General features: G+C 45.3%; 1 protein-coding gene across 2 annotated transcripts in view; it reads left to right on the forward strand.

Moving 5' to 3' along the window:
- ABCA12 (ATP binding cassette subfamily A member 12) overlaps window positions 1-26902 on the forward strand; it is an 81130-nt gene that overhangs the window by 11974 nt on the left and 42254 nt on the right. The window contains exons 3-20 of one of the 2 annotated variants that reach the window (XM_059475923.1): window positions 4038-4185; window positions 6417-6505; window positions 7510-7619; window positions 8337-8522; window positions 9336-9514; window positions 12341-12453; window positions 13661-13757; window positions 13886-18019; window positions 18639-18754; window positions 19376-19482; window positions 20922-21175; window positions 21286-21398; window positions 21830-21954; window positions 22751-22924; window positions 23806-23970; window positions 24981-25182; window positions 25770-25909; window positions 26473-26592. In XM_059475923.1, the coding sequence (XP_059331906.1) occupies window positions 4038-4185; window positions 6417-6505; window positions 7510-7619; window positions 8337-8522; window positions 9336-9514; window positions 12341-12453; window positions 13661-13757; window positions 13886-18019; window positions 18639-18754; window positions 19376-19482; window positions 20922-21175; window positions 21286-21398; window positions 21830-21954; window positions 22751-22924; window positions 23806-23970; window positions 24981-25182; window positions 25770-25909; window positions 26473-26592 (6572 nt within the window). Of the gene's footprint in view, window positions 1-4037; window positions 4186-6416; window positions 6506-7509; window positions 7620-8336; window positions 8523-9335; window positions 9515-12340; window positions 12454-13660; window positions 13758-13885; window positions 18020-18638; window positions 18755-19375; window positions 19483-20921; window positions 21176-21285; window positions 21399-21829; window positions 21955-22750; window positions 22925-23805; window positions 23971-24980; window positions 25183-25769; window positions 25910-26472; window positions 26593-26902 lie in introns of those variants that run through there. The other variant, XM_059475924.1, reaches the window with a different exon arrangement.

Genomic DNA, 26902 nt, shown 5'->3' on the forward strand with positions numbered 1-26902 from the left:
GGGGTGCAGTGATCTCTCCCCCTTAACTCATGGGCACTGATAATGGAACCCTTCAAGGGAAATTGGAGTTTTAGCAAATTAGGAGGTTTAAAGCTAAAGGCAGTAGGAGGATTGAAAAAAAAAATTTTTGTTATGTGTTGTGGATCTGCTCTAGTGTGTGATGAGGGATCATAAAGTTGGGGCTTGGATAGGGCATTGCCATAGGTTTGAGTGGGAGAAGGAGGTGCCTGTGGAAAACAAAGGGATTTCCAACAGTAAAAATACAGCAAAAGTTTCTAGTGGGGGTGTTACCCTTCAGGGAAACTATCACCATGGAAAGACTGTCCTTTAAATTTTACAGAGCAGGCACAACTCTCCTTCTGTCACATTTGCTAGCTGGTGCTTAGGTTGTGCGCTGGTGTCACTGGTGTGCTGGATAAACTCAGTATGGAGATCTCCTGGAGCAGCTTCCTCCCTGGCCATCCATGCAGGGGTTACAGGGCCAGCAGGGAACTCATCTGGCCCTGGGAATTTGGCTCTGCAGTAACACCAGCCCAGAGCACACACAATCCACTTCCATGTCTATTAAGACTGGGCAAGCTGGTTTTGCTCAGCCACAGACCTTCCACTTCCACCTCCTTATTTAATAAATTAAAAATCAGCACTGTGATCTGATCACATCAGGTTCATGGACTGATCATAAAGAGCAGAGAGCGTAAAAATCACAAAGGAGCCAAAGAGCAGCAGGTGTAAAGGGAGGAGAAAGAACCTCCACCCCAAAGGCAGGAACAAAGGAGAGGAGGAGGAACCTGGAACCCTTCAGAGAGGTATTGCAAACTCAGGGCAAGGTGGGGAAGTTCATCTGGGTGGGCAGGACAGCCCCTATGGCTCTGTGGGGTCACATCTCCTCATCCTCAAGGGGATGGAGGGCAGGAGGAAGGAGCAGGGAGATAGCGTAAATCTCATGGCTCACCTTGGCATCAGTAAAGTCCTTTGCAGGAAGCAGGGCTGGAAACCAGCTTGGGTCTAACTCACACCACATGGGAATCTGGCCCAGACATTTTGGGTTTTTCTGCGTCATGGTCTTTCTCAAAAAACTTCATTAATTCTCTAACTGCTGTCAGAGCCCAGGCCTCTTCCAGAAGAGTCCTCCCTGGCACTGCCACTGCTCCTGTGCCAGGAGCATCGTGGGGTAACACTGGTTTGTGACTCAGGAATGGATCAGGAGACCCATGGCTGCATCCAACTGCCAGCAAACTGCTCAGCATCTGCTGAGAGCTGGCAGAGCCTCACCGAGTGCCTCAGCCTCATGGGCCAGCAGTGCCTTCACAGGCGTTGTGCCACCACCACCGGTGGCAGCACTTCCAAACTTCAGGTCACAAATTCCTGGCTCTTTGTATCTGGGGCTGCTGTTTCAAAAGAAAAAGAAGAACCTTTTGTACAATACCATTGCTGTGTTCTGATGCTAAACACTGTGATAGAGCAGCTGATTGTTTCATTGCCCACTTAGTTCAAAGTGTGTCACCTTTGAGTCCAATTCTTTGAGTCCATTTAGGGTTGTTTCACCACTGCTTGGGCATGAAAAAATTCTCTTGCCTTCAAAACCCACACACTGACACTACCTATGCTCTAAATCCTTCCAAATTCCTCCCATAGTTCATAATTCTAGAATTTGTTATTGCTGTAATTGTACCTCAAGGAAGGGTCTTCCTCTGATCTGGATGCATCAGGATCTCTTGCTTTATCACCTCTGTAAACATCTGGCATGTCTCTGGAGAAGACCAGTGCTCTCCAGACCCATCCTTGTGTTCCCCTTTCAGCTTTACCCTGGGGAGTTACACAGCTTTGGCTGCTCCTGGTCTGCTAAGAGACATGAGCTGTGTGGATGTGGGTAGGTGTGGAGGGCAGTGAAGGGTGGAGCTCCTACACATCCTGGTGGCTGTGCCCTCCATCCCAGGCCCCATGGCTTCCCACATCTTTGAAGCTTCATTTTGGGAGGGACACTGATCCAGTGAGGTCTGTGGTGTGCATTTTTGGATGGGTGTGCAAGTCAATGCCCTGCATGGCAATGAGGGTGTGGGAGATGAGAAGGAAGATGAGAGGAAGGTGCCCATGTGTGCAGAACGCTGGGCAGGGCTGTAATTGGTGATCCCAAAGGGCAAACACTGCAGACATGACAGGGATATTCACACAAGGATGCTTCCAGATTAAAGTGCCCTGCTCTAAAGTTTCCCTCATGGACAGCAGATTAATTACCTTGCAACACCTTTAGAGTGGTGGATGCTTGGTCCTGTGGCCCCAACAGCAGAAGTTCTGCCTGGAGGATTAAGGGAGCTCTTTTGCTGCCCTTGGTGCTCTGAGATTACTGAGAGCTGGTTCAGCCAGCTGTGTAACTCCTGAGGGAGAGAGGGAGGGAGGGGTATAATTCCTGAGGTGGCTTGAGGGATGCAGGGATTGTTGGGGGAAGCTCCCCACAGCAGGGAGCCTTCTTCATGTTCTTTAATTTTCTCTTGTACTCCTAACTCTCCACTGAGAATCACACCACCATCGAAGTGAGTGCCTGTACCTCTGCAGGTCTCAGGGGCCTCTGTGCTGGTTGCTATTTTGACCAAAGCAATGGGAACTCCTTGCTAAACCATGAGCTCTTGTGTTCTGACAGAAAAATGCAGCAACCAAATGTGCTGAGGAAAGCTCAGGAAAATCCACTCTCCATCAAGGAGACCAACAGCCCTGGAATCCACCTACCCCTGCTAAGCCCTCTGGGAGCATCTGGGGTTTGACCACTGCTATAATGAGTAAATGTTGTGCAAATGTAGTTCTGTGTCCTTGCTGGAGGGGTGAGAGATAAAGCTGTGCCTGAGAGAGAGTCTCAGGTCATCTTTGAAGACTAAAGAGCAAGGTAATCAATTACCACAAGCCTGCCTGCAGGCCTTCAGCAAATCTGGCTCCTTTCCATAGCAGAAATAATAGCAATGTCCTTTGCCAGGTAATTTTCCAAATGATTATTTTAAATAATATGTTGCTGTGATCCAGCAAAAGAGTTTGGAGATTTATGAGAGTGTTTGTCTGCAAGAGGAAGAGCAGCCATGAACTCTGCGGGCTGGCAGCGAGCAGCACGGGGCAAGAGGCACATCCAACACTCCCAGAGTGTCTCATTGCTCAGGACCCCTCTGTGGCTGGAGAAATGGACACAGGGACACACATCCCATCCCTCAGCACTGCCTGCCAGCATCCCAGGTCACCAGGCAGATGGTGCTGGAGCTGCTCTGAGCTGGGAGGATGCACGGGGGGTGGTGGTGATGGATGGCTCCTCTGCCTTCCTGGGGCAGCTCTGCTCAAAAGGCAAAGGATGTTTGTTGGTCCTGGATCCATTGCCCCTGCCTGTAGTAAAAGCAGAGATGAAGCCCTGTTTTAACAGCAGCAGTGGGTGCAGTATTTGGCAATGCATTTTATTTCCTGGCTTGGAAATGAAGATCGTGGCTTTGTGTAGAAAACAATCCCACAAGTCTTGGAGAACATGTTCTCATGGGTACTTCAGGTTACTCTGGCCATGTGCCTGCTTTCACTTTGTTGTATTTTTTAAAAGACACAATTAGAATACCTTAATCTAAGTGGATTTTTGTAATTTTTTTCCTGTTGTTGGATTTGGGAGAGAAGGGAGGGAATGTGCAGTTGTTTCAGGATCAGCAGGTATCCTATGAACAAATATCTTGGCTCTTCTTCCTACTAACTGGGACCCTGAGCAACTGGGTCTGGTGGGACGTGTCCCTGCCCATGAAAGGCATGTTGGAACTGGGCTACCTTCAAGGTTTCTTCCAAGCCAAACCATTCTGTGATTAAATAGCCTGTGATGGCTTTGTCAGTGTTGAGGAGGTGCTTGTAGTGGGATTTGGCAGATGATACTGCCAGGGTGGAGTCAGTGAAAGGAGCCTCAGTGGAACTGAGAATCTCTCCTGCTGTTTAAGAAGGGAAAATAGCACATCCTGACAGAAACATATGGCCAAAAAGTGCACGTCCTCATCATCATAATGGCATTTTGTCTCTCTTTCTTCCTCCAGGTTACCTTGCACCCCGAAACCTTCCCAGTGCAGGCTTCTTCCCGTTCCTGCAGACGGTGCTGTGTGATTCCGATGCCAGGTGTAAGGGCACACCATACACACCAGAAGATCTGCTGCCAAGACTTAATGACATCTCACCCCTCAGACTGTAAGGGAATCTGAATATTTCCTGGTGTTAGGAGGTGTAAAACAGAGTCTGTTTTGAGGGGGAGGGAGCATCCATGCATGTCTGTGTGTATGTACAAATTTGTCCACAACAGATATACCTCAACTACCTGTTCTAAGAGATGTCTGACACTTAGAATATCAGCTGCAACTGGACACTTCAGAAATAATCACATTAGGGACAGCTCTCAGTAATGTGTCCACTGATTCAGGCTTGAATCTTCTACTGAAGGGAATTTTGCTCCCTGAGAAAAACTCTTCAGCTCACCCAGATCAAAGCAAAGGAACATGGTTTTGCATGGCTGTGGGTCAGATCAGTGATAAGACTTGCACCCAGAGCAGCCCAGAATGTTGATCTGCCACTGAGAGGGATCAGTTCAGGATACTTTGGCTGGATACAGTTCTGGAGCAGCTGCTGTTTGAGCGCATCCTCCAGAATGGGTGTCCTCTCTGCAGGCCATCAAACATGTTGGGAAACACATGAAAATGCAGAAACATTTTTTGCCCATGAAAGCCAGAGATTTGCAGCATGGAGCTGGCTGGGCATGTTTTATTGGAATGTCCATTTGCTGAAATGGAAATGTTCAGTGGGACCATTTCAACTTCTTGATGTTCCAGTTGAAGTCAAACAGGATTTGCCTTGAGACTTGCCAACCAGGGTGGTTTCTACACCTTGGCTGCCCAGTTCTGACAGACCCCTGGGGAACGTGCCCATGCTGAGGCCTGGCTGGTTAATGGAGAGCTAAAAATCTGAGCATCTCACAATGGCCCTGGTTACTCATCTTTGCTTTTAGGTGAGAGGCTGCTCCATAGTCAGAGTCTCAAATCCCCCCTGGCGAGAGGTTGAGATTCTGAAGAGCTAAAATGGGCCCACCATCAGGCAGTCCTGAGGTTGGTGGGTCCTTAAAGATCCTCCCTAATGCAGAGGGAGTCATTTCTTAGGCCAATTCAGTGGTCAGAATCTCTCCATGGGTGGGAAGGATGATTAAGGATGTGGGCAACTGAAGTTGCACAAGGTGAATCCTAATTGAATTCAAGGTCATGCAGCAGAAGAGAGGAGGGAAGGCAAAGCCACATGGAGACTGGATGCCTGGATTCACAGCTCTGTTCCTCAGTGTCATTGTTTTTTCCTGGGCATGTTAAACAATGGTTCATTTGGGGTATTGAAATGAAGAAATGGGAGCTTCTAGTGCCAAGGCTGGAGGTTTTCCATGGGTTTGAATAGCTGCAAATCCTCCTTGCTTTCTGCTTTTGGTTTCTGAAAAGCTGTTTAGGAAGTAAGTGACTTTTCCTGCCAAATGAAAACCAAAGGATTTGGCCAGATTTTATATCAAGAACATGAGTTATTAACAAGCATCTTGACAGCTTTTGATGCTTGAGATTGTGTGTGGGAAGTATCATTATAGATATGTGGCCATTCCTCCCCTTGCATGGTCAGTGTCAGCCTTGGTGTGTCCTACAAGGAAAAACACCAACTATTAAGTAGCCACACCAAAACTAGCAGGATGCAGCAGAGTCTAAAACCTCAGGAAAAGATTCCTTGGGAAGGGGAAAGCTCCAGATGAATAGGTGCAGCTCTGCCTCAGGGGTGCAGGATCCTCACTGGTGAGTTTGTCACAAAGTGTTTGAGCCGTGGCCCTTCACTACCTGGATCTGTTGTTTTGTAATATTCAGCTAATCCAGGCTGGTTTTCTCCTCTCCCTCCCATTGTGCAACTCACTGAAGCTCTTGTTAAGCTGTTTTATAACTTGCCCTAAAACTATGTATAACCAGAGGTCAGCAGGGAAGATGGGCAAGGTTCTCCCCTTTGATTCTGTTCCTTAGAGGCATTTACCAAGGTGTGCATGGTAAGGTTGCTTGAAATTTCCCTTAATAAAAGGGAACCAAGTCCAAAAACCAAGCTCAGCAGCCTTTTCTCCTGTAGTGGAATGTTTGGGAAGGATGAGTAAGGTCCTGTTGTCTGGAAGGATTTCTTGGTAAGGCCACACACTTTATAGCCATGGAGTTCTGGACTTTTGCTTCCCCAAGAGACGTGCCAGGCCTCCAGAAGGAACCAGGCTTTTGCATAACCCAGATTTCAACACACCTGCCATGAAATCCAGCCACAGACACATTCTGAGTTAAAGCAGTAAGTTAATTATAAGAAATTCTTGCAGTTGTTACAGTTGTCTCTTCTTTTTTTTCCTTTTTTTTTTCTTTTCTTTTTCCTCCCAGCAAGCGCAGGAGCTCATCCAGTGTAGCCAAGGACAGGCAGCCATCGCCACGGAGTGCAGAGGTTCCTGAAAGCAGGAGTGCTTCACTGGGTAGGTTCTCACTGCTCTTTTGAAGATCTCTGGACAGAGCTGCAGTTCTTAGAGCACTGCTGAAATGATTTATGTGTTTCATAGAGGCACGTGACAATGGCCACGACATTAGTGTAAATTCTTGGGGACAAGTACAAGTAGCTGTAGAGAGGACTTTGGAATTTGGCCAAGTAACCAGGATTAAATGGTTGTATTTCACAGGAGCAATGCAAGATCACAGATTGATTGGACATTAATTAGAGACCTGGCTGTTTATGGAATATTGCCCTTTCACTACCCACAAATTCTCCATAAACAGCTTATGATTGTTTTTTCAAACGGGTTTTTATCCACAGTTATCCAGCAAATAAGTTGTCTTCTGTGCCAGAGTGGATATTTATTGTTGGTGATGCTCTCCTCTGATGTGATTCTCTTTCCTGAAGGAACTTTCAGCCTGAAAGTTTCCATAAAATCATTACAATTATTATTTATTGGTGGTAATGGCTGGTACAATCTGCAAGCCATCGTGATGGATAGTCCTTTCTGCAGGGAGTTCACGATGAAATGAATGATTACAGATTTGCATTTGCCTGTTCTGCTCCAGCCATTCACTGTTCCAATTAGCATTCCTGCCAGCACCCTCTGTGGTGCACAGACAGAAAAAGGCAGAATGCAAAAGGGACCAAGTGCAGAGGCGTGGGGAGGGGAAAAACAAATCAATGAACAGTTATGGGAACTATTGACTCATGCTGATGGTCAGGGAGGAACTCAGTTCTACATTTTATTTAAAAGTAAAATTTAAAATGATAGGTTGTGGCCCCATATAACAAGTTACAGTGTCATCCAGAATTTCATTATATCAGGAAAAACCCTAAAGTACTTACAGGTAGCCATTGGTTGTACCTTTGGAAACAGTTTGCTAATCCACCCAAAGCTGTAGGTAGCTGTCCTGTGTCCTGCTTTTATGGAGCAAAGAGGTTTGAAAAGCTGTAAGTGAAATACAGTATTTCAAACTGTTGTTGCAGCATTTGGGGATTTGGTATCTCATGGAGAGAAAAACCTTCAGAATGTTTCATCACCATCCAACTTGACTTCCAGCACCCAGACGTTCAACAAGATCTTCAATTTTGGGAAGGTAAGTCTGTATTTGCATAATAGCTGAGTATGAACATTGTGTATTCTCATATTTAAAGAATTAGAAGCTCAAAGAACCAAGACACAGCTTTTATTGCTTTAGGATCTCCCTTATTATGTGAATGAGCTTTATTTGGGAAACACAGTGATTGTGGGTGGATTTTTAAGCTTTGTGGTGAGTTTTTTATCCTCTAGGCAGAAACCAGGCAAACCTTGAGACATAATATCATGAAATACTAAATATATATAAATACTCTGAGATACTTTGTTCAGAACTTGTGTGAGTTAAGGTATTTGCAGTATATTTTCTTTCTTATGAAATTAAAAATATGATGTCAGAGGCTTTGACATTCAAATATTTATTTGCCCATGCTAGTCCTGCAGTGGCACCAGAGGCACTGTGTGTTTATTGTATAGGTATTTCATATTTATAGAATCTATTGCTTTGTAATAGAAATTTGTTACAATTTAGTGGACACTGCTTTTGTGGTTTGGTGTCAAGGCCTACAAACACTTAAGCACACAATTTCTCTTTGTAATAGATGAGGAACTTGAGGGGTTTTAGTGAAACTGTTCAGCTGTTAGAATTCTGTCTATGCTGTAACCACAGTTTTTTTCATTTACTGCTATCCCTTAAATAAGTTTCATCACTGCATTTAGCACCACCCCAAACACAATATTGCTTCACAGCCCCCCTGAATGTTTTTTGTTCTTCCAGAGGCAGGCCCAACACTCCACTGCAGGGAGCCTCAGGGCCCTGCTGTGCCAGCTCTTGTCGCGGTACCTGGCACATCCTGGTGCCATGGGAGGGAGCATGGCAGCCAACATCCACCACACATTCTGCTTCACCAACTCCTCGCTTCTGGAGGCCTTTGCCCAGGAGTTCAGGAGCCAGCTGTCCCAGGTGAGTGCCTGGGACCTTCCCTGGGGGCTGCAGCTGGGAGCTGTGGCAGTTCAGACACGTCAGGCAGGGTTTGGAGCTACAACACGGCCCCTCGTGGGCAGGAGTTGCTCATCTCTGTGCCCAAGTGCAAGTGGGGCACAGTGAGGATGAGTGAATTCTTGTGCATGGGGTTAACCCAGACACCTCCAAGCTGAGAACATGGCTTGGAAAGCCAAGGGTCATCCAGCCATCAGCTCATGGCTACCAAGGGTTCTCACCACGCCTGGGCCTTGCTTCTCCTCTTTCTTTGCAGGTCAGTAGAACAGCATGAGGATGTGGTGTAAATAAGAGTGTTTAAACCTTAGGAAGGCAATAAATTTAATTGTGTATTACCTCAGCAGTATCACTTCATCCAGTGACTCCTGCATCTGATCCAGCAATTCATGATTGAAGCAGTACTTGTCTCTGGGAAAGCAATATAATTAAAGCAAATTAATCCTTTAAAGATAAAGCCTTCTTCTTTTTTTTTTTTTTTCTTAGCCAAGGTTAGAATTGATACTAATTTTCTTATATTCCTAGTCTTTGGACTCTTTAGGACATTGTGAATTGTAGGGCTTGTCTGAGCAGAGAATTTATTGTACAGCCTGGGGTGTGAAGGTAAAACACAGTCACACTCTCAGTTATTACCTGTCCTTTGAATGTATTGTTTGCAAGCTTGCATGCACATGCAGTTCCAGCTAAAAAACATAGAAGTACTCCCCTGCAGCAAGACTTCTGGTTAATAAATAATTTCTTCTGGTTCTTAAATAATTCCTTACATTTTTGTTTGTTAAGGTGCAGCACAACCCAGAGTACCAGGAGACTTTTGTCAATGAAATGGTCTCATTTCTGACACTCATCTCCCAAGTGCAGAATGACACCTCCCTGTGGCACCTGCTTTTGCTGGCCCCAGATGTGTTTCAGGACAACATGCAGCTGCGAGACATCATTGATTTCCTTCAGAATCCAAGCAGGTAAAACAGAGAAAATGGCAGGAGAAGCACTGAAAGCTGCTGGGCTTGTGTACTGACCTCTAAGGGCATCATCTTTCTTGAAAGAAAGGTGTTACCTTAAAAGCATGATTTGTTTGGGGAATGATGCAGCTCCATGCTAATGCATCTCTAAAGGTGTCTGTGGACTGTGAGCAGTGTGTTGTTTTTCAGTGACTCTTGTGTCATTCTTTTAATGGGAATTTGATATAAACTCTTGAGTTTTCTCCCAGCCTGCTCAGAGGCACTGTCATGCCCTTGTGCACATAGAAAAGCTGGTGAGTCACAGGCACTGCCTTTGGTGGAAGAAAAACCCTCCTGGCTGGATGAAGAAAGCAGCCAGCTGCTTCTTTCCAGAAAAGCACAGAGCCAAGTTCAGCTTGCTTTGGAACACCTCAAGCACTTGTAGGGGAGCCATAATGTTGGTTTTTAAAACTGATTTCCTAATCTACTGCTGGGTTAATCCTTCAAGACTGGTCCCAAGAAAGCAGAGAAGAGAGGGAGCCTGGTTTTCTACCATATGGGCTTTAACACATCTGACTTGAAGAAGAGAGTGCCAGTTATGCACTTGCTCAGTGGTTATATTAAAACAGAGATGGCTTAACTGCATTATTTAACTGCACTGAAATATTTGATGCAGTTTGCACCTAGGGCAATACAAATTTCTAAAATAGGCTTAGCCTTGAAATCCCTTTCCTGGGCTGTAGTTTGGCTTAACTCTCCCTGATCTCCAGAAGACACAAGTTACTCAAGATTAAGGGACTGTGTTCCAAATCATCTTCTGGATGTGTGACTGATCCTGCTTGTTACAGTACATGGAGGACACCAAGAAACTGAGAGTCTTCAGAATGCTTTTTGTTTTTATCTTGCATACATGAGCAGTTGGGTTAAGATGCCAAAAGAAGTTGTAGAAGCTTTGATTGCACCCAGGCTTAGAGGGACTCACTTTTGATCACTGGAGTGTTGCTGAGGCACTTAGAAACCTGTACATTTAATATCAAGGTAATTTTCCATGCTGCATTGTGAGACCCATGTGTAAGCTGTAATGCCCTTATCCTTAAAGGAGTCAGCAGTAGTGTGGCAAGAATTGTAATTTTATTCAGAAGCATTTTGTTCATGCTGCTGTTTCAGTCACAGGAGTATTACATTTGGTTGCATTTACTGGCTTGCAGAACCCAGCCTGAGAACCAGCCCTGTTGGAGTGCCCAGGGAGAATTAATATTTACTGTGCTGCCCTGCTTTGCTCTCCAGCTGCAGAGCTGGGGGAAGTTATCATAGGCACAACAAAGAGGCACATAGAATTTCATCACCAGAGCTGTGCAGTGCTTTTATGCCTGGCATCTGGCACTGTAAATGCATGAGTAAAGAGTTATTGCAAAGAGATTGCACAAATAGTACTTTTAATGATGCTTACAAAAGCACATCTTAGCCAGCCTGCCCACGTCTCTTACTCAGGCAGGACTGAACTCCTAAAAAAGTGCTGTACAGGGATTTTTTTTTTTTTTTGTGGTTGAAATATGAAGGTATAGAAGAACTTTTTGCTCATTGTTGCATCTGTATGAACCGAGTGATAAACACCACCAGTGTGAAACAGTAACTTCCAAGTCATGAATCCTACAGAAAGTTTAGCAGCAAATTTTATTGCCCACAAAAACCTGGTTTGCAGACTGATTTCACAAATGTTCCTGTTTGTTGCTGAAAGATAGTTTTTCAGCTAAGCATATAAGCTGAGCTTTTTCTCCACAGCCAAAGTCTGCAGAAACCCTGCAAGACTGAAATTAAAGGGCAGCAACAACACTTGTTTCCATGTTTGCTGCCTTCTGATCTGTGTGATGTGCATCCATTTCTGGCAAGTCTGTGCCTGCCTCCTCCTTGGCTCTGCCATTGCTCAGCTAAATATGTCATTTGTAACTGGGTTTCTTCCCCTCTAAGACTCTTCCAAGCACATCTGCAGAATGAAAATGATGAGCACCAAGCCCAGGAAGCCTGCATGGAGACATTATGTTAAATTAGGAGAGAAGAGATCCCCAGTGCTCTGCTTTCAGTAGCAGCCTGTTCCCACAGATCAGTATGTATTTATTCATGCCACTGAGATCTTTGTGTGTCACCTGCACAACCTGAGGCAGGTGAGAGAGAGATGGTGCATTTCAGTGACCCCACAGCTACTGTGAAAGCTGCTCTTTATACAGGAGAAGAAGAAGGGACTAAAAATCACAGTGATGTTTTCAGTAACCTGCACACCTGAGCAGGCAGTCCTTTAAATTAGTTCCTCTGTGATACAATATGCCTGATTATCAGCTTGTTCCTTCCTAAGCCTGGAAAACATTCCTTGCTTCCCTGACAGCCTGGATATTACAGCATGAAAAATGAAAGAAGGAGAATTGGAAATGGTACCAGTTATTTGTGATCACTTCTTCCTTCCACAGATGTTTTCCCCCCTGGGATCCCTGCTCTCTCTGGAGCCTTGTCTCCTTGGTTCTTGGGAATTTTTAGGAGGGAATTCCCCTGCAGCAGTGAATCACATGGCTGCTGTGTCACCTGTGTGTTTTCTGGATTTTAGTGGCCTGTAGATTTTACATAACTCTGAAAAAGTGCACCTAATGGGTGCCACACGAGTGTTTGTGCTGATATACCACCATGGCTTTCCCTGGTGTTTGTATCTTGTGCATCATCAAACAAATCACTAAAAATAGAGGTGATGTCTTGTCTGTCAGACATTTTAAGAATGATAGGCTGTATTCCAGCTGTTTCCTGTTAAAGCATGTAAACCTGTAACCACAATTTATTTTCCTTTTTTCCCCCCTCCTTCAGTGTTGTGCTGGGAGCTCAGAATGTCTCTGCATCTCCGGTGAGTGATGATAGATTCAAAACTGTTCAGAATGAGGTTACAGATTCTCCACTTCCCCTGAACTGCTTGGAGCAAGGTAAGACTCCTCCATTGACTCATATCTCTGCTGAAAACCTGTGGTGCTGAGGAGAAGCAAACTGCAGGCTAATGAGTAACCATACAGATTGCACACTGTTCAGGGCTCAGCATAATGGCTTCTTCCTTCAGCTTTTTACAAACACAAATAAAATGCCTCATTTCAAATGGAAAAGTAAAAAAGGCTTGATTTTGTCAGTAGACAATGAATTAACATGAGTTTGTAGCCTCAGTGTAAATGGGGAGCAGTAATGGTTCACTTTGATTTGCTTTTTTGGGGGGGTGATGTCAAAATCTGCCTCTAGTTGTGGGCTCTGTCTAACTCAGCTTGGTGCAGCAAGGCAGGGGCTGCACAATGAGCTGTTTACATCCTGATGAGCCATTCCTTCAAATCCCTGTCCCTTCAGCAGAGAGATCCCCCTCTCACTTGGGGGGGTGATGTCAAAATCTGCCTCTAGTTGTGGGCTCTGTCTAACTCAGCTTGGTGCAGCAAGGCAGGGGCTGCACAATGAGCTGTTTACATCCTGATGAGCCATTCCTTCAAATCCCTGTCCCTTCAGCAGAGAGATCCCCCTCTCACTGGGGATCTGGGAACAGGCAAGGGAGAGGAACTAAATGCTACAAGGGACAGATGGGGATTGCTGTCCCTTCTCTACTTGTTTCATGCAGATTGTGGGAGTTGAGGTGGGTAAGAAGAAAGATGAGGTGTGCAAGAAGGGAAAACATGGAAAGTGGCTGGTGAGAGGATTGGGCACATGGGGATATCAAGATGAGTGTAAATGGCTGTGGGGGACATGAATGATGCTGCAGACAGAGCTTATATGTGAGCAGTAAAAAAGCAACCCTAAATGAAGGGAAAGAAACCATAATAAATCCTTGGCCACCTTACTCTGCATTACTGACAGCAAAGTGCCCCTAAAGCAGGAGGAGACCTCTGTCAGCATCCAGATCACAGGAGCATTGAATTGTTCCTGAATTATTTCAGCACAGAAAGGCACTTCTAGGATGCCATCCTCACTTCCCTTGAAAGGCCAAGAAGAGTTACACCCCAAAAGAAAACTCAGATTTGTAACCAGGTTATTGTGGCTTCTGGTAGGAGCCTGACTTCATATGTGCATATTGTCCTGAATAGATTTGCAATTATAGCACCTTTCATGTTCCAGAATTACGTGATCTTTACTAATATTCTTTTCACATTTTTGTTGTAGATAAAGAAAGAAGTTGGGTGACCAGATCTATTTGTAATTCCTTTGTTCACTGGAGAGACAATCACACTTTAGTATCTGAATTGGAGGAAGTTCTAAGGTGAGACATTAGGTAAAGGGATATTACTAACAGTGTAATTCAAATCTATGATCTTTGCTCTAAATCACCTTACATTTCCACTTGCATTGATTTCATATTCACTAAAACACTTTTTTGTTCCCCTCCAGAAAAATAAAGTCACCAGAGATTGGTGGAAAGCTCTCCAAGAGGTCCGTTAATTCAGATGATTTAGAAGCCATACAAAAGCATCTACAACATTTAAAAGGCTTTGAGGAAAAAATGAATAGAAGTGAATTAAAAAGCTTAAATCTATTCAGAAATTTGAACAATGAAACATTACAGAAATTGTATGCATTTCTTGAACTGGGAATGAATCCACACCATGATTATAAATTAAAGGAACCATATAATAAGGAAATAATTGATGAAATCTATAACTTCACATCACTGCAATTACAGAGTGACTTTAATGGGACTTCCATTTTCAATACAATGACCCACTGGAAAGAAATTCAGAGGGCTTTAAAATTAGCTACAAAGCTTTGGAATCCAGCTCTCCTAAGTAATTCCAATTTTAGTGCATTGAAAACTAAGGATGCTCTCAAAATGTTGCTCTCCACAAGCATGCCATCGCTTCTGGAAGGTCTCAGAGACGGTTTGAGTGGATTGGAAGAGATGCCATCTGTGTTTTCTGATGATCTGCTTGAGCCTGACTCCTACAGAAACTTCCCAGAGCAGCTCCTAGCTCTCGAGGAGATGTTTTTTAGAATGATGGGCACAAATGTAGGCTATCAGTACCTCCTGCTGCCTGTGTTTGAGCTGATGAGGGCCGTAGAGAAGTCCATGGGGGAGGCCTGGTGGGATGAGCTGAACGTCTACTGGCGCATAGGGGAGAAGCTGAGATCCATGAAGTGGAATAACACAGCCATTGTCGCCTATGGGCAGTTCTTGGAGGTGCTAAACAGCCATTTGCAAAAGCTGAGTAATAAATCAAGTGGTGTCTTCAGTGAGGAGCTGGATCAGCTGTCAGAGCTCATAACAGCTGTGTTTAAAGAGTTTGGGGAAAGCTCTGGAGTAGCCAATATCTCACAAGTCACTCAAGCCATCCAGAAGACGTTGAACATCTTAAAAGACTTACAGCTGAATTATAATGTCAGTGCATTAAAATCTATAGATCTTTTCTTTAATTTTAACAATAAAACCTTGGAGAGCTTGTCTGAACTTCTGAGAACAGGAATGAAAATCCTTCATTATACAAGTGCCACTGAAGACTCCAGTGAAGACATAATTAAACCCATCTATAATTTAACACATCTTCTACTGCAGGAGTTCAGCCAGTCTCCCTCACAGCACAATTCCTCACTACAGGCAAAAGTTTGGGAGTTCTTGAGATCAGCCTTGGATCCTTTCCTTGAGCCCAGCAGCAATGGCTACAGGACACTCCAGAACTGCTCCTTTGAGCATCTGCTTGACATGGGCCTTGAGGTGCTGTTTGAAAATGCCACTCTAAGGGAGTCCTCAGGCAGGAGCCCCTGCAAGCCCCTCTTGCATTCCTTGGGCATGGAGGGTGGGACAGGGAGCAATGAGACCTTTACCAGGCTGTTCCAGCTGGCCATAAACAACCTGCAGCTGTCCCCAGAGTTTGCTGCTGCCTACAACAACAGCAGGGAGAGCTTTGCCAAGGAGCTGTCGTGCCTCACCCGAGCTCTGCGTTTGTCCCTGAGTTTCCTCTCCAAGTTAGACCTTGTCTCTGGGCTGGGAAACTCGTGGCTGCAGGAGAAGGTGAGAGCTCTGAGTGCAGCCACGGAGGGGCTGGTGCAGGGTGATGCCTCGTGCCCCATCCCAGCCCAGGATGTGGGTGACGTGTCCCCATCCCAGCTTCTGAACGTGCTCCTCCCTGCCCTGCTGAATGAAACAGCGCTGAGCTCCCTGAATTCCTCTGGCAGTGCCACAGGCTGGGATGGGCTGCCTGTGTTCTCCCTCCTGCCAGCAGCTGCTTCCATGAGGAACAGCAGCCTCTATGAGCTGCTGCAGGTGGGCAGAGCTGCCTCCAGGCAGCCCGAGTGGGGACACTTCTCCCGGCTGTGGCACGCCACTGGCAGCCTGCTCACCTCCAAATGGAGCCTCACAGAAGTGGGTGAATATGTGGAGCTCCTGCAAATGATGAAGAAAGCTCTAATCCTTGTGGACTTTGGAGTGGCTCCTGGAAAAGCATTGGTGCATCAGATCTTTCAGAATTCTACTGAAGCGATGGAATCCTCAGATCTGAGTGATTTGTACAGTTCATTAAAGCTCCTTTTCAGTTCAGCTTCTGCCACAGACAACACACTGGACTTGGAAAGAATGTTTCAAGAAATACTTCCTCTGTATGAAGAGGGTGGTGAAGGACTGTTCTACTCTAATCCCTATGGAAAAGAAAATCAAGATGTTCTGACTATGGCTGCAGTGATTTGGAATGAGATAATTTTAAACAGGACTCATTTTAATGCAGAGAATGCATGGGAGGTTATCAAAATGCTTGCACTCGATGCAATCTCGCTCGAAGACATTGAAAATTATCTCAGCACAAATGAAAAAGTGTCATCATTATTTTCTGACTTCTTGTTGACCCCTGAAACTTTTGAAAATTTTGCAGAACACCTTTTGTCCCTTGAGAAACTTCTTGGTGCCATGGCAAAGGTGAATACCAGTGATCATTATCTGCTGATCTCTTCTTTGTCTAAGCTAATGCAGAAGCTCCCTTCTGGAGGGCAGGCAAACGAAATTGATGCTTTCTGGCACATTGCTGAAGGTCTGCAATCCTTGAACTGGAGTAATCCAGACAGTCTCACTGCCCAGTCACTTCTGGACATGCTGCAAAATCTGCTAAATACACTGGAAAATGACTCCAGCCTTCCTTTCAGTGAGGAACTGAAGCAGCTGCTAAACTTTGCATCTTCCATCTTTGAGCTGTATGGTGAAGATGACTCCAGGGGAAACAACATCTCCACATACTTGCAGGCCATGCAGAGGGGTATCTTAACTTTGAAAAGTTTGCAGGAAAGGTATAACATCAGAGAGCTTGAATCTCTCAGCCTGTTACTCGATTCTTACAGTAACCATACCCAGAGACTGATGGAAATGTGGGGAGCAGGAATGAAAGTCCTACATGACACCAACTTAAACAAAACATTGGAGGAAAAAATGGATGCTGTCTATAATTTCTCAAATTTGCTGCTGCAGGAGTTCAGCCAGTCTCCCTCACAGCACAATTCCTCACTACAGGCAAAAGTTTGGGAGTTCTTGAGATCAGCCTTGGATCCTTTCCTTGAGCCCAGCAGCAATGGCTACAGGACACTCCAGAACTGCTCCTTTGAGCATCTGCTTGACATGGGCCTTGAGGTGCTGTTTGAAAATGCCACTCTAAGGGAGTCCTCAGGCAGGAGCCCCTGCAAGCCCCTCTTGCATTCCTTGGGCATGGAGGGTGGGACAGGGAGCAATGAGACCTTTACCAGGCTGTTCCAGCTGGCCATAAACAACCTGCAGCTGTCCCCAGAGTTTGCTGCTGCCTACAACAACAGCAGGGAGAGCTTTGCCAAGGAGCTGTCGTGCCTCACCCGAGCTCTGCGTTTGTCCCTGAGTTTCCTCTCCAAGTTAGACCTTGTCTCTGGGCTGGGAAACTCGTGGCTGCAGGAGAAGGTGAGAGCTCTGAGTGCAGCCACGGAGGGGCTGGTGCAGGGTGATGCCTCGTGCCCCATCCCAGCCCAGGATGTGGGTGATGTGTCCCCATCCCAGCTTCTGAACGTGCTCCTCCCTGCCCTGCTGAATGAAACAGCGCTGAGCTCCCTGAATTCCTCTGGCAGTGCCACAGGCTGGGATAACCTGACCATGCTCTCCAGTGTGGCACAGGATGAGCTCCACAGCCTGCTGCAGAGGCTCCAGCAGAGCCTCACCATAGGCAGCTACTACACCAGTGTCTGGGATGTGTTTGACAGCTTCCTCAGCACCAAAAGGAACCCAGCTGAAGGAGCTTCCCTTGCAAGGCTCTTGGAAGCCATGGCAAGTGACTCTGCCAGTGATCTGTCAGCTCTAGAAATCACAGAAGCCACCTTCTACATTCTCAAGGCGCTGAACATCCCTGGCCTGCTAAATGAATTCAATATGAGTTCCAGTTCACCTCCTCTCTCCAACCAAACCAGTTTTGACACTGTGATTGATGTTGTTGCTCATCACTTCACTGTTGTGGCAGAAACCCTTTACAACAAGACCCTGCCTTGGACTCTGAGTGACCACACTCTGTCCCCAGCCAGCTTGATCACACAGTGAGTTTGGGATTTGGGAATTGTAATTCCATGCGTGGGTTGTGACCACCATTCTCATTCCAGCATGAGAAGTGTGGAATTTTCTTCCAGTGGAACAACCTAAGCCTGCAATCGCTGTAATTTAGGACACAATGTGTAATGTGGGTTAAATTGAAGAAGAGGAAACTTCTCCTTGAGCTGAAAGTACAGCTGAAAGTCAGACTAACAAAAAATTTTGTGTGTTGGCACACGTATCAATGCAGTGGAACAGAGTCCTGAAGGAGTCTCACCACCAGTGGTAGGCTCATGGGAAAACCTTCCTTTGTGGGATGACTCTCTAATTTTTGATCCTCAGTCTCCCTTAGGTGTGCCTTTCCATCTGTGTAATGCATCCATCACATAGATGTGAACTTTTCAAGTGTGTTTTCTTATTTTGAGAGTGAATGACAGCTTTGGGAAATAACAGCAGAAAGAACTGATGGAATAAAACTGGGGGGGTACCCACTTAGGAGAGATGGCTTTCATCTGGAATTCTTATTTACTCTGCTGAGGAGCAGCATCCACAGCTGACAGGTCCCTCACTAATACATACCTTGTTTTTGAAAGTGAAGCTGATTTAAATTCCTATCTTATTTTTCAGATTTCTGTTTTTAGAATTTCAAAACACCATCTTGCAGGTGACAGCGAACAACAGCTATAACCCTTACCTGATGTGTTTAATAAATTCTGCAGAAGCTGAGGATGGGGAATTGACAGGTGATCATGATTTCATTAATGCTCAGGGGCCTCAGCTGCAATGTGTTTTGTCTAATGGTGGGAAGGAATGGTGCTGCATGGTTTTATCTGCTGGCAATTAACTGGAGCTGTGAGACATGGGCAAGCCAGACTGGGGTTTTGTTTGAGTTATGTCGCTTTGGGATTATGAGTTTCCATCCCAGTCTCTCCAGAAGGTACATCTCTTCTTCTCAGTGTGATGACAGGATGCTGACACTCAGACAAAGCAATCTTACAAATAGAAACTTCTTTCCCTTCCCAGCTTTTTGTAGCTGTAATATGACAGCAGTTATTTCTGAGAGCTAACATGGTGTTTCGCATAGATACTCATCTTGTGTGCTTGATGTAACACCCAAGAGGTTTTACCTGTGCACCAGCATGGGCTGGATTTCACTAGGAACAGAGCACCTACTTGAACTCAGTCCCTTATAACCCAGATTACAATTTGGGCCTTGCTGTGTGATTTCAGAGGTCCTCAGCCGTGTGGGTTTGGTGGAAAATAGCAATGCTCAGTTGGCCACAGAATAAAAGTGCTGATATTCCCTCTGTGAAGTTTCTGGCATTTTTGTCTGGAGTAACTATTGTTTTTTTTCCCCTGCACAGAAAACATCACACTGCTTTTGAAGCAAACTCATCTGAAAAAGAATTCTTTTATGCAAAATAATACTTCTGAGAAACATTCATCCATACCAGAGCTCCTGAAGCTAAAAGTGAGTCTGCTTTAAATGCTGACTTGAAGGACATCCCGCAGTGATACATGAATGTGCAATGGTGGTTTTGAAAAACAGAGTATGGAAAAGAGTTTTTTTAAGAGAACAGCTGATAAAAACTAGGGCTGAAACTCTGTGTTCTGGGGGCTGCCTAGATTTGAAGGTCACCTGTAAACTGGGTTGAGGAACTTGTTCTTTTATCTGTCCCTACTGAGTGTACATCCATTTTTCAGAGAAGGTAGAGGTGTTCCTGTCCTCCCATGGATAGGATGGCTCTGTTTGCCACCAGCTGTCCCAGGAGGATGAGCACTGCAGAGATGGCCAGTGACAGCATATTCCTCAGTGCACCACTAGTTTTAAAATTCAATATATTGAGACTTCCTGAAGCACCTTGCAGAGCTGCAATCATTCTAGGATGCCTCAGCTTCAGTTGAGGAGGAGGCAGGGAGGAGTTCTGAAAGGCACAGATAGGGATTAGATACCTCTGCCCTGCTGAAAATCCATGGAATTGTGCACTCCTAAGTGGCAGTTAGCAGCATGACTAACTGGGTAACTGCTGTGCCTAAGGAGCTGTACCAGCCCCAGTGTGGCTGGAGTCGAGTCCCCACATGCTCCTCTGGCCCCAGATGTCACACAACACCAGAATGGCTTCTGAGGTGAAGCACCAGGATTGATTCATGGAGTTCCCTCACCAGCTTTGGGTTTGGCAGTGCCTCATTTGAACAAAATGCTTCTTCATGACTGCACTAATAGCATGCATGCACTTCAGTCTATTGCTCCATATGAGAAATAGCATTTAAAAGTCCCTTTAAAAAAATACAGCAGTGTGCAATGTTGTTGCTGTGTAATATATCTGTAACAATAATATGATGAGCCTCAGTGTGACAGGTACTTAAGGGCATAAAGCTGAAAATAATACTTCCCCTAAGAGCCTGATAATGTAAATAATGATGTCAGACAAGAGGGAAGCCCATAATAGCAAAGGACTATAATTTGACACAGTTTGGCAGATGAGGAAGCTCTGACTTGTGGCCAAGTCCCTTTCCTGTGCTGCAGTAGATGACCAGGTGGTATCTGAAAGGCTAAACCTGTTGTGCAAGGTAGATTTATTTGGTCTCTGAGAAGATTAATTAATAAACAGGTAAGTGCAATGGAGTACTGCTGTCTTAAGTGTGTTGGGCAGGGGAAATGACATGTTAAGGTTTGCAAGGTTTATTAGATTCAGCCAGGCTTGCCAGAAGCTCACACAATGATTGTCACAAGCTGTTCCATTGGAGACCTTTTGAATGAACTAAATATATATATATATTTCAAAATCCTAGTCCTAAGGAGACAGAGAAAGGGACAGCTAGACTCTTTAAAGCTTGCCTGTTATAATTCTGTCATCTAACTGGTGTTTGTGCATTTTTCTCCCTTTTTTTCCCAAATGTCCTTTGAAGATCTCTCGCCTCCGGGATCTGACAGCACTTCTGTGTGACCATGAGAGCTTTCAGTCCATCCAGCAGCTCTGCCACCTCCCTGAGGCTCCCTTTGGGGAGCTGTGTGAGCAGGGCCAGGCTCAGGAGCAGCTCCTCCGTGCTGCTGAGCTGAGCAGCCAGCTGGTGGCCAACGTGCTGAGTCACAGGAGGATCTCCCAGGAGCTCCAGAATGTCCTCATTGGGGATGCCACAGACATCCAGGCACAGCTCAAGTGGTGAGGCTCTCTCTCTGAGCTAGACTGTTTTAGTATTCTGTTTATGAGATGACTTCTTGCCTTCTCTTTGTATTCTCACTTTTGTTTGTTGTTTTGTTTTTCCAATTCAGGCTTCAAGAAAATGTGCCAGAAATTGGTTTCTTTCAAGAGATTCCTCAGTATGTGGCTACTTTGAATTCCATGTTGAATGTCACTGAGGGTTTAACAGACTCCAGCAAGCAAGGTACTCTTCTGTATTTTCTTTACAATGTTGGTAAACATCACCACTGGTACCACACTTGCTGCTGGAAGTCCCAGAACTGCCCAGCTGCCAGGAAGAGCTGATATGAATGAAATAACCATACAAAATGACCTTGGGATCCTTTATCTGGGGTACTTCCAGAGCCTGTTCAAGACCACACTTTGTTTTCTTTACAAAAAAAAGCACCAAGTATTTCCATCTGAGCAAATTTTGCTGTCCTGAGATGTGATAACTTCAGCCCAAAAACCAGACTGTAAAATGTAGGGAGTAATGACTGCATGTTCCAAGTTTTTTTGACTTTTTTCTTATGAGCAGTGAGGTACCACACTCCCATACTTCACATAAGTGCTTGAGATTTGCTGTGTGTCTGGAGAAAGCTGTAACATCAATTGTTCTTTGACTGTTTATTCCAGAAAAGTTAAGAGATGTATTTAAAAATGTGGAGCAGCTCAAAGAGGACCTCAGAAACACAACAGGAATGTCCACAGCCAGCATTGATGCTCTTCTGGAAGCATCTTTCCCAGAAAATAGCAGTCAGGTGAGTTTGCTGTTATCCTTTAGGGAGGTCTTGTTGCTTTCTACTGCTCAGACCATTAAAACTATAATTTGAGCAGGTCATTGGGTGTGTGACAGCACAGATGACCCCACAGGGGCAGACAGAGGATAGCAGGGCATGTTATGGGTTGGGAAAGCCCCCAGGAGCATCACTGTTGTCAGCCCAGCCATTGGAGACTGGGAGCCATATGGTCCCTTGGGCTGTCACCAGGAGCTGGGCAGCAGCCAGGCACTGCCTGGAGAGGGGTGGTTCTGATTTGGAGCAGGGCACAACTCTCTGGGACACACTCAAGGGAGGCTGAGCAGGGTTTTCAGTTGTCCTGGTCACTGGGGAGTTGTCCCAGTCCAGGTGGAAAAGCACATTTATAACCACAACGTGTGAGAGCGCTCAGGGTCCAAAAATACCCTCCCAGAATGAGAGAAGAGCTTCCCTTCCTCAGCCTCCTGCTCCTGCAAGCAGAGCTCCAGATGCTTTCCCCCTTCCCAGCCATCTTGTCTGGACTGGGCCCCAAAGAGTGTGCTCTTTTCCAAACTTCACATGCATCAGTCAGTGAGAAATTGAAGCCACAAAAGTTTTTACTACTGTGCAAGCTGGGTAGTAAAACACAGTCCTTAGGATTTGTCCCTGGGAGCAGGAGTAATGAGCAGGCATTTTCTAGTTCTTGGGTGGTTGAAATATGGCACTGTGGAAAGAACAACAGCCAGGCAAGATAAACCCAGGCATGGTGGAGTGTGCAGTACACCCTTAATAATTCTCTTTTCCCTTTGTGCACACCCAGCTCCTCTCTCAGGTGCTGCAGCTGGAGTCCTGCAGTGCCCATCCCACTGACCCACAGCTGCAGGTGGTGCTGCAGGAGCTGTGCAGCCTCCCTGTGCCAGAGAGGACTCGCAGGACCTACCTCCTTGGGGTCACCCTGCTGAGACACTTGGACATTTACAATTTCTTGTACAAGGTTAGTGCTGGATTTTTGGAGTGCTTTCTGCACGCCCTGGCTGAAAGGTTATAAAATATCATTGCAGTGGCCAGAAGCTACACTGATTTACACAAGCCAAAGATCAGGCTTTGCTCATGCAGCAAGTTTTATTGCATATCCATGCTGTGACAGCGTGGATATAAATGAGAATCCCAGCTGGTGTAAAGCAGCAAACCTCATTTAAAGGCACTGGACCTACTCTAAATGCCTCCCTGTCTGCTAGTATCCTTTATGTGCTGTCACAACCTTTTGAACACTCCCAGCTGACCCAAAAATGAGCTAAATTTTTTGATGCCTTGAAAAGGGAAGCCCTGGAAAAAGTCCTGTAACATATCTTTTCCCTATCTATTTGGAACTACAAAGTTATTAAATGATTGAAATTCCCCCCACCCCCCAACTATAGCAACAGCATCTAAGAAAACATTCATGAAGAAGTGAATAGTGAACATGTATTTAAAAATACAGGAGTGATCCTGGGCAAAAAAAAAGTTGTTAAATGACAATGCCAATGAATTTGGGCTCAGGTCAAAAGTCACTTGTGGTGTTTGACACCTGTGCTCTGTGAAATGGGAGATTTGGTCGTATCCCAGCCAGTACATGACACATATTTCCCAACTGCAGATGTTTGGAAATACACTGTTAGATTATGTAATGTTCAGGTGAATGGTTTGCAAAAGTGCTTGGGGATTTAGGAATACTAATCCCATTCATTTCCCATGGGACACCCACTCTGTAAAGCCTCCTTGCAATTTTGAAAATCCCACAGTGCTCATGTTTGACTTAACACAATATGGGCGTGTGCATGCCTGTGCATGCAGATTCCTGCTCATCATAATTGATTTCCTTCCTGCCTCTTGCAGATGTTTTTCCCTAAGGAACTCCAGAAACCTATGGACAAGATGTTAGGCCTTCTGACAAAAATGAAATATTTCAGACACCAGGTTGAATCTGGCATTGATCCATTGCTACAAGCTATTCATTCCCTGAAAAAGCTCCGACAGTCCAGGAAAATGCCACTGACTAAGGTATGTGTAGCCTGCATGTGCTTTTAAGGCAAAATACCACTGAAATGGTTTCCACAGTAATTTCTTATCCTAGAAACCACAGGTGCATTAAACATAGATTCTGTTTCAAAGCAACAGTGTTCTGAGGAAAAGCTCTATCAAACTTATCTGTGGAAGTGTTCAAGGCCAGGCTGGATGGGACTTCTGGTAGGTGTCCCTGCCCATGGCAGGAGGTTGGAATGAGATGAGCTTTGTGGTCTCTTCCAACCCAATCCATTCTGTGAGTCTGTGTTGCCTCCCTGGGGGAGTTTTGATTTGGAGCACTGGGACCATCATGTGCTCATGAGTGGAGGGGGACACTTGGAGCAAGAATGTCTTAAAGGAGAGAGGATTTGCAGCAAAATACTGGAAGGATCAGCTGGAGAACTGCCCACTAAAGGCAAACCCTCCAAAGTCAGCAGCAAAAAACTGTCTTAGCTTCAGTGTGCATTAGATCAGACCCAAAGCCTCAGAGTGCCCAAAACATTCAGTACAAACCCATTACTGCTCTGACAGCTGCAGTAACTCCAGGGTGCTCTGCCTTCATCCAGCACAGTGCCCAATCCATCTCTGATCCATGGTCCAGGAGAGCACAAGTGACAGGAATTGTTCCTGGTCATCATTCTGCCTGCACATTGCAGAGCCACGTGCAGCCATGGGCTGGATGGGGACAGTGATGTGCACATCCATGTGACAAATGTGTGTTGTAACCCAGGTGTGTGAATGTCACCAGGCACACATTATAGGGAATTTCTCTGCACACATTGTAGGCACTTCCCACATTGGTTGTCATACCTGGAAATAAATGTGCCACCTCTGTCATAACAAAAAAATACATGATTTCCATAGAAAGTTCCTATTTTGGTAAATGCAAACCTGTCATAAGAAAGCAGTATAAAAAAGTTCAGTGCTTTCCTTCTCATTCTTTTATTTCTCTCCAAGGGGGATGCTTTCAGTGTGCAGGATTTATTTGTGTTTTGTCTTTTCTGCAGGCATTATTTAAACCAAACAACTCTGGGATAACACATGGCACTTTTAAATCCATGTCAAAAATCCTCTGTAACCAGGAGATCACACCCTTGTTTTTTGAGTCTTTGCTTCCAGACTTTGGAGACCCTGTAAGCAACAGTTCTCATGCAGGGGATGTCTATGTCCAAAAGCTGATGAGGAAATATGGGATTCCTCAGGATTCCAGTAAGTCTGGCTTTTCCCTAGGGCACAAACGTTTCAGAGCTGAACTCTGCTATTTCCAGACAGATCTAGTGCTGAGCTATTCTCCACATGTCTCTGAGGGCTGTAAGTGCTCATTATTTATGGTAGCTGAAGATCTGCACTGCCCTAATTATTGGTGGTTTATTTCCATAAATGTTCAAAGGGAAAACTGCCTGTGCAGCAGAGCAGTGCTTGACACTGCACTGTCTCCCATTTGTTGATGATCTGGTCCTAGGGCTCGACAGGTCACTGCTTTTTCTTGATGTGTAGTTTTCCTGACTGTACTGACATTATTAGCTCCTCTGAGTTCACAAAACTCCATTTAACCTTCAAGCAGATAATGTTGGCTCCAACAGAGAGACTCTTGTTGTCTTGAGTTCAGCAACAGGAGATCTTGGGGGTGGATTGCTTTTGTCAAGATGCATTAGATCAGTCAGTGAAGAGGGCCCTGAAGGTATTCACTGGCCACAGCAACAAACTGGGCAGATGGGAGAAAAAACATACTGGCAGCTTTCTTGTGTCTGGTCTGTTTGTTCTCAGTGTAATTTTTTGCTTTTCTCCCCTTGCAGCCCCATTTTGCTTATCCTTTTACCTGGACCTGGTCAAGACCCCCACTGGAGCTTTGATTTGGTCTTTCTTAAAACCAATGGTGCTTGGGAAGATCCTTTTCACACCAGACACCCCAGAAACTCGAGCAATCATGGGAAAGGTATGGCTCTGCTCCAGGACATCAGCATACACCCACTGCACAGGGCTGTAATTTATCTAGCACAGGCTTGTTTCCCTGGGAAGCAGAGGGCTGCTTTCTCACTGTTTGGAGTATTCATCACATTATCTTTTCCTACTTGCCTTGCTGGCCATATGAGTCATCTTTTGTCTTTGGTTGAATCTTCTCTCCAGAAGCTGCTGTTGGTCTAATATTTATAGGACAATTGTTGAAGGCCTCCAGCTTATAAAGTTTCACCCCCATATTTTCAGCCAGTAGGAGAGATGTGTCTCCCAGGACAAATGCTGTAACCAGTGCTTGTTCACAGGCAGACCAGAGGCAGAAGGAAAGCAGATATTCAAGACATGCCCTAAATATAATATTTTTAAGTACTTGCATAAATCCAGTGTGTTAAGACATTTTGCCAAACAATGAGAGTATGCTAAGAAAAATCCTAAGGAAAACAAATTTGATCTCAGCAGTCTTATTGATTTATTTATTTATTAGTTAAAATCTGTAAGGTAATGAATAAAGTAATCCTTTTATGTTGTGGGCTTCTTTTGTAGTCAAATGCAACCCTGGAGCAGATGGCTGAGTTAGCCCTGAAGTCCCAGGAGTGGCTGGACCAGTCTCCTGTCATCCTGAATTCACTGACTAAGTTAAACCAGACAGTTCCAATGATCAAGGTATGACTTCCAACCTCCCCTCTGCCTCTTGCCAGGAGGGAATCTGTTCACTGAAGCAAACTGGGGTTCCAGGGACATCTTAGGTCAGCTGGGGAGGCCCCTCTCAGGGTGTCCTGGACTTCACAGTTTCTGCCTGTTCCTTAACAGAGATGCTCCTGCCTCACCTTTCCCTGCAAATTCTCTTTCTCAAATGAACTGTTTGTAATATGTTCCCTGACCCTGGCTGTACTGGGGCCTGCTGGAGGGAACACTCTTCAGTTTGCAAATTAACTTTCTGCTTGATGGGCTGATCCAGCCAGCCAAGACCAGG

This window comes from Ammospiza nelsoni, chromosome 7, assembly GCF_027579445.1.
Source record: "Ammospiza nelsoni isolate bAmmNel1 chromosome 7, bAmmNel1.pri, whole genome shotgun sequence".
NCBI lineage: Eukaryota > Metazoa > Chordata > Aves > Passeriformes > Passerellidae > Ammospiza > Ammospiza nelsoni.